The 12,757-nt window shown below is 47.4% G+C and overlaps 1 protein-coding gene across 1 annotated transcript; it reads right to left on the minus strand.

Moving 5' to 3' along the window:
• Positions 1 to 742: 742 nt before the first annotated feature.
• LOC126575148 (transcription factor Sox-1b) lies at positions 743 to 11,577 on the minus strand. Its single transcript, XM_050235699.1, has 2 exons — positions 10,657 to 11,577; positions 743 to 2,858 (listed from the first exon to the last, which is right to left on the minus strand). The coding sequence occupies exons 1-2, from the start codon at positions 10,926 to 10,928 to the stop codon at positions 2,384 to 2,386; spliced, it is 747 nt and encodes a 248-aa protein (XP_050091656.1). The 5' UTR covers positions 10,929 to 11,577; the 3' UTR covers positions 743 to 2,383.
• Between the last annotated feature and the right edge of the window lie 1,180 nt (positions 11,578 to 12,757).

The following is a 12,757-nucleotide window of genomic DNA, read 5'->3' on the forward strand; positions in this document are numbered from 1 at the left end:
CGAATCTCGCAGGACGTCATCATTTGGTCACCGGAACTGGGCCAATAATGGTGTTGGCCATGGCCCACGGATCAATCCTTTCTTTTGCTGCTTTCTTTACTCTAACGCCAGGCCATCCATTGACAGTCAATTCACGCATCGACCACCTGCGGACGAGCAGCACCAGCAGCTGGGGCATCAACAGCGATCTGACGGGGTGTAACTCGCACGTACGCAACTAAGCTAACAATGGAGGTTAATAAAAGAAGCCTCCACACTCCTGGCCCATCTCGAGGGGTTCTGTGGTGCAAGGGGATTGATTTTTATTTAAATTCGCTTTGTTATCTCCCAGCGAACACGTCCAACAAATGGGGCTCGCGACACATCAAATGTGACCCCCCTGGCCTCGCTCTACGATGACTCTAAACGATGGTGGCGGCGTCAGGCGGAGAGTTTTCCACCGATTTTTCTTCCTTTTTTACACTCGGCACCCCGATCACGTTCACGTTGACGCTCGGCTGGCCAACAAAGCCCCCAATGATGGTCGCTTCCGGTGTGTGTCCCAGGGCCCCGATGGAGGAACCGAAATGATTGTTGTTCGAGCGAGCAAATAGGTCCCCAGGTCGTGAAGCCAGGTGAAGTTGTTATGTCCGAATACGGAGGAAGGACTTTCGGATGAGCTGAAAAAAAGGGCAATAAAAACGAAGGATTTTTTTATGATTTGCTCCACTCCAATCCGCATTACATCGACGACCGTGAGAAGTAGTAGTTCTGATATGGTTGTTTTTATTTGCTAGTGTCTTCAACACATCGATACACGAAGCCCACGTGTGCGTACGATCGTGACTCTTATCTTTTCGCATCGAAATTAGAAAAAATATTCCATAAGGCTAATTTGCGATAAAAACTAAATCTTTTAATTATTTAAAAAAAACCTATCCTGATAAGTTTCCAAAAACACAAAAGAAATTAACATTTCTTCCATTTCGTTCAACTCTTTTCCTCTTCTTTTGAGAAGCCACTAGCGTACAAAACGGTAATCTAAACGGTCTCTACAACGCAGTTATCATCACGCCATACAAACATACGAGAGAGAGAGAGTGTGAGAGAGCAGAGAGCTGTAATCGCACAGACATAAAACCATAAAAATCGATCGATTTCCACCACTTAAGAATTAACCTGGTAACAATTTTGATTTGTTTTTTTTTTCATTTGCATGTTCCGTCGCACCCCAAACCGAACCAGTAGCGACTGGCGCTGCTGCTGATAATGAGAGATGAGTCGAGAGGTGTCGTTGCCGGTCCTAATTAACCTCTTCACCATCGCTTCGCACGGGGCCTAAAATCGCAGAACCAACACCAGGCTCGCTTTGAACTGCTCGAAATCTCCCTTTGCCGCCTGGGTTTGTTGTTCCGGTATCGCTTGTCAGCCTGCGCTACGATAATGCGGTCACCGCGCCCGCCTGCTATTTGCTTTCACCCACCGGGTTTTGATATGGTTGTTGCTTTGTATGTATGGTTTACTTTGGCCATTTTTTTCACCTCCCTACCTTCGGCCTCTCCAACTCATTGTCCTCCTGAGCTGGCCTGCTTTTTTTTCTTTTACCTCTGCCCTTATCACAATGTACATAACCACACACAATCGCTTATCAGTTTTGTTTAAAATGTATATTACGTGCCAGCCAGCGAGCGGTGGGTCCCACCTTTGGGTACCCCGTTCTTGTATTATTCATTTCACTTTATCATCGACATGATCATCATCGTCATGACCACGAGCTGTGCTGTCGTCACTGGCGGGTTCGATTCGATTCGTTCCCCCTTGGTGGGGCATTCTATTTTCTCGACTTCGCTTATCAACGGTGACCCTTATTTTCGCTTCCTGGTGTTCGCTACAATGGCTCTTCTCTTCCACCATGGTTCGTATGTGATGCAACTGGTGGCCAACAATTGCATATCTGCGTGGCAGAAACCAAAGAGAGGGGTCCGCGGACACTTCTTACTCACCTCGTGGCCGATGATGGCCTGATTACGTGAGCCATTGACGCTCAAGACTTGGACTATCGCCGGTGATCAGTTTTTGCGACGTTTTTTTCCTACATTTACTTAGCAAACTAACTGACGCTTCTTATAGTTAGTTAGACAATGAGCTGCGTTGAATGAACTGTTGCACTGGATGGCACTGGATGAAGCACAGGGCTGAAGTTACATTCTATGTACAGTTGAAATGATGCTATTGCTGCCAGCGAGAACACTCCGATGATCGATTTCAAAAACCCTTCACTCCACGATCGTTGTGGCCACCGCATGGAAGGTATGACGTCACTGGTGGAGTCATCATCATCGGCTGGCATGCTGGCGCACCGGAACTAAACATTATGCTCGGCGCTGTAGCGCAGTGGCGTAGGTCAGATGATGTTACTGGACTGTATGGGCGAGGGTGGTGCGATCGGTGAGGGTGGTGATGATTTGGCGGGTTTAATATACGGCAGGGGAAGTGCTGCATGCGGTGGAACACCGTACGCCGACGGGACAACCGTGGACAGTAGATGCGGTCCGTACAGATTCCAGAACGCCTTCTGATGCAGATCGTACGCAAAGTGGTAGGAAGGGTGAAAGATCCCGGGCGGCAACCCAACCGGACTCGTGAGCTGGGTAGGGCTAAAGGAGACACTCGTCTTGCCACTACCACTGACCGGTGAGTGTGATTGAGGGATCGGTTCTTTACCGAGCGATGCAGCCGTTACCGAGGAACCACCACCACAACCACCAGCCCCACCGTTCGCTAGCCCTGGTCCGTTGGGAGTTGGTGATTTGACCAAGGGTTTCGGTTTCCTTCGCGGTCGGTACTTGTAGTCGGGATGCTCTTTCATGTGTAGGGCCCTAGGGAGAGGAAGAGAGAGAGGAAGTCAGATAAAACTCCGTTGAATCGGGGTAAGATCACTGGAAATGATGATAACAACAAGCTGCTGACGTTCTGTTTGCTCTCGCTACATTACCGTTCGCTCCCCTTTGAGAGCTGACTTTTGATTGTGTTTCAGGGAATTCACGGATCACGATCGGGATCCCATGTTGACATTGGCGCCTTTTTTGGGGGTACCCAGAAGAGGTAGAGATTATGCGCGGCGTGTTCGATAATGCTTCTCCTGTTTGGCTTCGCTATCATACATCGTCAGCATCGTGCGAGTGACGATCGCCGCAATGTGCCAAGGTGTGTCACAGTTCCCGGTATATCGATAAGGGTGCCGTGCCTTTCGCGGAACAAAAAAAGGGATTAAAAATGGCCGGCACCCTTTTGCTCGGGAATCGCAATGATTCGCAATCGAAATGACGAAATGACCGTCAGATGATGTGTCATTTCCGATGAAGCGAACAATCGTCGGCGAATGGCCGTTATCAATGGCGACACTCACTGCAATATTGATATGAGTTGTTTGGATTATTCAGGCTCATTAGGAATGCACGAATAACAGTAGATGCAATAAAGTCGTCTGGAAGGAAGACAATTGAAACGTAGCGATTAAATCGTGCGTCTCAACAACACGACAAGATATGCCGCAGTCGAGGATGTGTACTTATCAGCAAATGTGGCTCTAAACGACTAATGTTCCAGTCTATGAATGCACTACATGATAAAGACAAAAGGGACATGATGCATTTCCACTTGCAGTGATTACAAGTCACATCTGAAGACTGAAAGCGGGATTTCGGATTCGTTGACTTGTTCGATTTTGAAGCCAAAAATAAAAATAAACACACGGCTCGTCCGTCATTATATATGGTAAAAAAAGGCCAAAAATAATAAATAGATTGAAACCGAGGTCGCAACAGCAAGCAACGGCCAGGTCTAAGGTTATCATCACTCTCAGAGGACCTATTGAAGGGGAAAAAAAATGAGCAAAGGGCTGGTATTTGATGTTCATTTTGTTGCTGGGCAGCGTAAATTTAGAATTGTCAATGATTGGTAATCGAAATAACGGAAACACCGCTGGTATTTTTTGCATTTTTTGATTAGTGTGACATTAATCGGCGTCTAGCTAATATCAATACAGCCTCTGCGTGAATTGAAATTAGTCGTTCCGCAAATTTCGTCACACCATCCCCACGAGCGAAGACAGAAAATGCGTTAAACGAGAATTTATTATCAACAAATGTGCCTCTATACGACCAATGTTCCACTCTATGAATGCGGTTCTATGATTAAGACAACAGCAGTCGATCCTTTTTTTGCAATTTTATGCTTAATTTTAAGAAGATTATCACCAACTTTTTCATATTTACTATTTGTTGCTCAAGTTACTAAGCAAACAAACCACAAATAGAGTGACACTCGGCTCCAGTCAGATAATCAAATAACTTTTCGTAAAGGTTGCAACAGTTTGAAGAGAAACACAAGCCAGTGCCCATCATCGTCGCGTGAATCACACGCCACGTCAAAAAGCGTGACAATTGCTCCGTTAATTGCGCGCGCTCTATATCGCGCCCCGGAGCCAGCGCACCAAGCCAACAAAACCGGAAATGAAATCAAATAAAATAATACGCACGCTCCACCCTCGCATGCACGCACCACGAGCGCACCGAGCTTCACCTTCATCAACTGCGCTCCAGCAACGAGTGAGAACCAAGCTAGGGGGAAAAAAAGGGAAGGACGGAAAAACGGAATATCCTTTATTCGCGACGCTTCGTCCTTTTGTTGGCCACAGCCGACAGCCGCCCGACGGTTGTTGGCTACAACAAAGTGAGAAGGATTATGCTGAGAGCCCGAGCCGCCCCCTTACTAGTGTGGCTCTTTTCTCTCCGCCCTGCCCTGGTGGAGCCCTCCCGTTTCCTGACAATGGCCAACATTAATTTGATCCTGTTTTTCATTATTTCATCGAGCGTACCATTTGTTCACTCATTATGCCACTTTTGTTGCGTCCGTCCAAGAGACGGTGTGGTGTGTTTGTGTTGATGGTGGAGCCTCGCCATTTTGCTGCCTTTTGGGTCCTTCTTTATTTTATTTCCATTAAGCTCGCGACTTGTTTTGTGTCATTTGGTGTACAAACATACTTCTCGTGTTGTTCTGTTGGCTTCCGGTTGTGGTTCTGCTGCTGACTCTTCGAAGAAATGTTGTAATTTCTTTAGTAAAACTCCTTCGATTTCCTATGCTCTACCATCTATAAGTTAAATCTATTGATTCCCGTAACATATGGACTGGCACAAGATTTTCTTTTCCTTCTTTCTTTCCACTTCATTAAATGGTACAGCCGCTTGTCCTACGAAATTGTCACGAACCACATTTTGTTGCCCGTAGTTACTAGTGCCCTTTATCCTGGCCACTGTAAGCACTCACTCAGATGTAGTATTTGACTTAGCAAATGAAACGAAAACAAAGCCCAACCTCTAGCGCATCGACTGGCACTGTGTCAGGACATCCTGGCCATCGTCACACCGCCCGCATTTGGCACCAGGGTTCGTACTTTGCACGTGCTTATGCGAAGACAGAGCTGGAAAAGAAGGTTAGAGCCTGCGATGCGCCCACAGCACACTTTAAGGTACGCCTTGGTCACCTTCCGGTTTGAGTTCCGGTTTTATGCTGCGTCTTGCAATGTCCTCAATGTTCGTTTTTATGAGCCTCATACTTTTATGACTCCATCGGGATGTCGGTTTTTGGGTGTAAAATCGATTTCACTTCTTTATGTAAAGGACTCTCTACTGTGTAGCTTAACTTTAAGAAAACACTTTTCTTTTTTCTAATATTCCTAAGAAGAAATTCCACCCTGCCGTCAATTGTTTTGCGGCAATGCAACGCTCAGAGGCCCAATATCTCCCCGCGCCGTACGATCGACAAGCATCCTTATCTGCTGTACAAGTAAAACACATTTCTTCCTCCTTCAACAGTTACGACATTGGCCCCCGGGTCCGGCCTTCGGCACCATTAGAGTCATTTCCTTTTTTTTTCTTTGCTTTATTTTCCATTCACCGAATGTTATTTTTATCGAAACACAATCTGTTTTTCGAAGCTTCCTTTCACGCAGGAGAAAGCAACAATAAAATATGAATCCAGGAGCATCAGGCCCGGCTCCTTTCTCTCACTCTCTCTCTCGCACTCTCGCTACATCCTCTCCAAGCGGGTCCCGGAACGAACAGATTACCAAATCCCGAACCGATACACTGGTTTATGTTAACAGCATAATTATCTGTTTACTTTTACCAGCCTCCATCCAGACTGCTTCTTGCCTATGCCCTGCTTTTTTCCTCTTTGCGCTCCGGTTTCTGGTTCAAAATTCAAATGCACAACCGACCGACGGAAACGCATACAATGTTTTGCGCCGACCGGGCATGAAAAGAAACGAAGTAATGGGAAGGGGGGACGGGAGGGGTGGGACTCGCTTAAACAAACAAACCACTACCGAGCCACTTCATTCATCCGCTTCGAGTCGAGGAAAACGAGGAAAGCGCAGAGGCAGCAGCAATGGAAGCAGCAGCTAAGTGCATGTTTTATGGGCTCAGCAGCTTCTCCACTGTATTGCACCATAAAATGCACCACAAAATGCCCACGCTACGACAACGACGGTGATTGTCATTGGCTTACGGTGGGACAACGAGCGGGAGAATGTCGTTAAAGTGACGAAAGTTGTAGCAACAAAGACCTCTAGGAGGAGGTCTGCGTACGAAAGACATGGACAGCTCAAAAGAGAAATTAGTTCCCGCGTGCACCGTGGACGTGCTCGTAACACGATCTGCCCTTGATCCCGCAACCCGCGACCATGTGGCACTTGCTGGCACCGAGACACAGGTCCTTAAGGACCTTCCCGAACCGATCCCATTGCGGTTGGCTGCGGAGTGAAAAGTAATAAATTTCCTCCGAGAGCGATGTCCTGTCGTTTGGCTCTGGCTCGTACCGTACCCATGCCGTGGCCCCGGATACTGTCGGCTGATAATTCCAGATGTGTTTGCTTTAGAGAGGAGAGGACACGGACACACATCCTCGGGAGTATGATTTTCCGAGCGCAGGATCATCGTTTATTTGCTTTTCCGTACGCTAGGAGAGTGTTTTTTATCTTTTCAACGTGAACGTTTCATTTTCGTTGTTTTCTTCTTTTGTTTTGCTTTCTCAACTCTAGAGAGCAATAGAGAGGACATTGTGCCCGGGAGTGCAAGAATGTCTCCGAACAGGACTCGCATCACGAGTGAGTGAATGGAGTTTATGCTGCCGCAGTCATCTTTCAGTGCGTGCCATTGTATGCCTTTTGCTCCCGATCCCCTTCATCCCCTTGGTATCGAAACAATAGGCTTAAAATTTCAAAAACACACGAGTCGCCGCGAAAGGACATCACGAGTTAGCCGAAACGTTTTTAACCCCCATCTCTACCCCAATTGCAGCGATGACCGAGGGATGATTCTGATTCGATTGTTCTGCCGGGGGACACGGCAACGGCACTCGTTTGCGCGTCGCTTGTTTTACGCAAAACAGTCCACTGATGAGGCGCGACAGCAACGAAAAGGACCTTCCTTCCTTCCTTCGGTGTCCAGCCAGCATTCGCGTGACAATGGCCACCGTTAACAACCGGGTCCGGTTGACGCCAGGATAATGAATCTTTTGCCGCGTCACGATGCAGCTCCGATTGTAAGCGAATCGAACCAGTGGATGATGCAGTCAAGGTGACTCCCGGATTCAATAGTAATGGCCAGCGGCTGGATGTGCATCGGAATGTTGCCACGAACACGATTCTTCTTCCATTCGGTTTGTCTTTCTACGCCGAACAAAGTTTGTGCCGAGTAAGCACTTTTCATTGCACTTTTCCATCGCTTGCTTCGTCCATTGGAGAACACAAACAAACCTGCAAGAGGCAGGCAAGCGAGCGATACGAAATTGCTGAGCGAATACTGATGGCCTCGGGTATGCGGCCCGGTATGTCTGGTCCAGTCCGAAGGTCCAGTCAACCCGGATGCGGGCGGATGTAATTAAGTCGTTTTGAGAGAAGGCAGTACTGGGGCCAACTGTTAATTACGGTGTGTCCCCTGTGGTCCCGTGTTGCTCCGGAAAGGATTCATTTCTCTGGACATCCGGCGATTCCCGGTTTGGTGGCACTTCTGTGTATCTTCCTTTGGGGGTAGGGATACCAGGGTACTAGCGAATGACATGTTCACGAGTGGTAGCATTGTGTTACCTTGGCTAGATTGGCAACTGAGTTTTCAGTGATATTTTTAATTCATATTCATTTATGTTTTGGATTTTACTAGCTTGTTTTCAGCATCCATTTGAAGAATTCGTTAATTTCATAACATGTTGATTGAAAATTGAACATTTTCATTTGCAACAGGATGCTTTTAATCCCTTCTAGCATGATTGGAATTTCAAAATATTTTTTAATCAATTTTTTCATAATCTTTGAAAGATAGATGATAGTAACGATGACTGTTAAGTTATCTAGCCAACATTTTTGGAGCTCAAGCTTAATAAATATTATTCACATCAAATCAGTTAAGAGATTATCTCAATGCACGTTCCCATAATCGTAAAATCATTACATTGATTGTGTTTGATACACGATTCCTTTTTGCAAAATCATCGCTATCGTTTGATAAAAGCTAGATAAGCCCACGGTTTCATTTTTTTTTTTGCGAATAAGAAGCACGTGTTGAGAGTGTAACCTCTGATAAGTTCGTCGCTTGTAGGTGGTAAGCGTTTTTTTCAATCTGAGACAGGATCTAGTTTCAATCGATTTGTATTAATTGATTTCACATAATTAGCATCCTAATTTGTGGCTCCTCTTGCAAAACCACTTGCATTGTGATTCATTTTTTCAACAAATAAAAGCCCTCTTTCAGCGAACAAACTACAGGTAATGTGAATTGCCCAAAAACTAGCTTCCTCCCCCCGCGAAATCCCAAATTGCATCCTTTCAATCCATCCCGCTCAATGGCCGTCGGTTGACAAATCACAAACATTGCGCCCAATGTCACACAAGTCACCGTCGAGGGTCACTTGAAATCGAAGCAGACAACTAGCAGCGCACAACAGATGCCAAAGTGTCCCAATGTTTTAACAGCTTTCCTCTCCCCTAATCCTCTCGACACCAGCACTTGACCAATCCCCTGTCCTCCCCTGTTGCCTTTCATCACACCACGTTCGCCCTTGCTGGATGCAAATTCCCGCGACAAACCGGAGAATGTCCTTCCAGCCCGGTACCTCAAGGATACTCCCAGGATAGCCCTGGCCGGGCCGGGCCGGATTGCACAATAAACAATCGAAACTGTCATCCGGCCGACCGAGAAACTCGTAAATATTTACCCAAAAGTTTACGCCCTCGAGTACTGATTTCCGTTTACACGCCGCTCTTTTCCTCTTTTTTCTTTTCTCTTTTTGTTGTTGTTGAATGTTGAGCTGCATTCAAGGATGATGTAGTGTGTAGAGTCTCGGTCATGCAATCGTATCCTGGTGCCTGATGCCCCTTGCATCAACATCTCACATGTGCGTGTTTGCGATTAGCTCTTTTTTGTTTTTTGACTTTTTTTTCGGATATCGGACCGTACGGGGTTCCCTTCCGTACGAACAGAATCCCTGGTTCCGCGCAGCACTTCCTCTCGCCAACTCCAACAGGGCTACAAAAAGGCGAACTCAGTTGGCTGTTCACGCATCCGCATCACTTGCCGGGCCACAGCATACTTTGCTGCCTTGGAATCGGTCTTTGAAGAAACGAAACCTACTGCGATCGTTCTCGGGGGGTCTCGCTTGGCACACCATTCACAGTGCGAAGATGGAACACATCTGGTTTTTATTGACTCGCTTTGGCCATCTTCGGTTCGAGTGCGACTGGCCTGGTGTTGAAACGCTTAGTCTCGCTCGTCTGTTGGCCAGGCTGCTTTTGTTTTGCCAAAGTCTCGGTTATGTTTACGCGTGCAATCGTCAGCGTGCCAGACCAGCCGGGAACCAGCTGTGTAACAAAGCAAGAGCGGAAACCTCCGGAAAAGATCTGCCAAGGTAATCCGGAGCGTCTGAGACCCGTGCCGCCCGTCTTATCGATTGCTACCCTTGGCTTTTACAGTAAATTCCATCACCATAAATCACCAAATTCTTTTTTGTCATCGCACACTAATTCAATCGTGATTGATTTGAAGCTGAAGGAAGCCTGACTCACGTTGCAACGGTTTATTGAGCTCCTCTCGAGCACAGTGATAAGGTAATTTCCAATCACAGCACCCACTCCAAGACGAAGAACAAGGCTATCCACAACATTCAACCACTTTCAGGAACGGTGTTTACAACCGATCCTAATTCCAATCGTCCATAAAACGTGCCCGGGTTGAACTTCGTTCCGGGGCTTGATAAACATTTATCAGACAAACACCACCACTATCCAATACGATCGATACTCGAAGGCTCATTGGCACGGGCTGTAGCTCATTAAAGGCTTAGCCGCCTCGCCTTAGATATGGTTTCTTATTGGCAGCCCAAAAACAGAAACTTCCAAACAGAACGAGTAGGTGGATTGAGGCCGCAATCGATAATGAGTCGGCGTCGGTGGAGACGACGACGACAGCTGCTACACCACAAAGCCTCCCCCCCTCCCCATTCTTATCACAATCATCGCGCCGAACCAGGTGAATCACGCGGCACCCCGCGCCAATCATGCGTAATAACTGGAGCTGAAGAATGGGATTTGCGCAATTCATCGTGATGATGCGTGGGGCTTACCTTAACCGCTTCGCTTCGTCGATGAACGGTCGCTTTTCGCCCTCGGTCAGCAGCTTCCACTGGGCGCCCAGGTTTTTCGAGATCTCCGAGTTGTGCATCTTGGGATTGTCCTGGGCCATCTTGCGCCGCTGACCCCGGGACCACACCATGAACGCATTCATCGGTCGCTTGATGTGCTCGGCACCGGCACCGGCACCGGACGATGCCATCGTCGTGCCCGTGGTGGTGTTGGTGGTGCAACCGCCGTGATGTTTCGTCATCGTCATGTCCATGGTGGATTGGATTGGCACGCGATTGCAACGGTACGGATGGTCGGTACCGGTTGGCGTCTCTTGATGATCACAAGGTGCCGGACCGAACTGGACCGCGTGAACAGCACGCGCTACTCAGCCTCAGTAAGATGGGCGCGATATCACAACGGAACGGAACTCTCTCTCTCTCTCTCTCGCTCTCTCTCTCGCTCTCGCTCTCAATCGTCGTTATCACACACTGCGAACCTGCGTTTCACTTGCGAGCCCACCAGGTGCGGGTGTCGTTGTCTTATCACTTGCGTCACAAAACCAAAGTGGTCCATCCGCGAAGCCAACACACAGCTGCAATTTCACTAATGCTTGTCACGTTTTCCCCCTTTCTTGTGCTTTTGCTGCTGCTCGTGTTTGTTTTTCTGTTTCACAATTTCACGGAAGTACAGCCGGATACCGGGATGAACCGCCTTGAAAGGCTTACGACGTCATTTTGGAGCATCTTTCGCAACCGCACACAACGCACGTGAGCTGAAGGCGCGAGATGGCCTCAGTAGTGACCGATTTACCGACCGACCAACACTGAACACTGAACGGTGCCGAATGGGAACGGGAACGGAAACTCCGACGACGAACCGTGATTGCCGAGCCAAGAGGTCCGTCGAGTGTGTGTCTTCACGCTGAATGCCAAACGCATAATGGTCTCTATCATAATCTGTTCCACTGTTGATATTTTGATAAACGAAAACAGAGCACAGGGTTCCGTGGGACCGGCCATACACTTACTCGCACTCGCTGTGCTCGTGTGTTGGTGTGCTGGTGAAGCGACGTTCCAGTAACGAGGGAAAACTCGGCACCGTTCCACCGGACTGCCAGGAAAATGGGGCCCCGTGTTGGTTGAGGGAAACACTCACACCGACACGGACACGGACAGAGAGAGAGAGAAGGACACTTTTGGAACCGCGCACATGTTCGGAGTGTGCGGAAAATGTGGAAACGAGATGCACGGGGAGTGACAGAGATGGAGAAGAGAAGAAGAGAGCATGCGTAGTGAGGAGAGCGAGCGAGAGAGAGAGAGACAAGAAATGGCGAGCAGTATAATGCAAGGATAACGCGTGCGTCGTCCTTCGTGATGCGTCGGTGGAGGAGAGACACAAACCACACGAACCAACTGCTGGCAGTGTGTGGGTGCATGGGTCCTTAAAGAAAGGATTCTTTTTCTATCCTCTTTAGTTGCCAAAGAAGCACTTTTTTCCAAAGGATACTAGATTGGAACAATGAACACTAGATCAATGTATGGGATTTTTTATTCTTTTGGTGGTTTAAATAACTCTAGAATAATTTGTTGTTGTTCGGTAAATGATTTCATGGGTCACTGATAACATGGTGATAAGGAAACAATCAGTTTCAGTTCAGTTAGGGGTTGTCTAATCTTTGTTTGAAGGCGCATAAACAGTGAGTTAGTGGTGATGATGAAAACTAATTTATGATAACAAACACGAAAAGGTTGTTCGTTGAATATTATCGCTTGATAGCATTACATAAATCATAAATATTTCCCATTTTATTATGCACATGATTTACTCTCCATGAACTTCATCTTGTTGACTTCTTTCAAAATTCTATTAAGAAGCAACAAATAGCTATTTCCTGCATGTTATGTCGACCGACCGAAATCATTGAACCGATTGTGCGACAGCAAAACGTTCCAACAGAAGCAACAATCATAAAAAGTTATGTTTTGCCTCCGTTTGCGACGCTCACTCATCAAACCTGCCGCTATAGACCTGAGCTAGCGGGCTCTTCGAGTTCATAAAAAAAACATGCCCCGCGTTCCGTTGCCACGGATGCGGCCAGCG

Source organism: Anopheles aquasalis, chromosome 3, assembly GCF_943734665.1.
Source record: "Anopheles aquasalis chromosome 3, idAnoAquaMG_Q_19, whole genome shotgun sequence".
Classification (NCBI taxonomy): Eukaryota; Metazoa; Arthropoda; class Insecta; order Diptera; family Culicidae; genus Anopheles; species Anopheles aquasalis.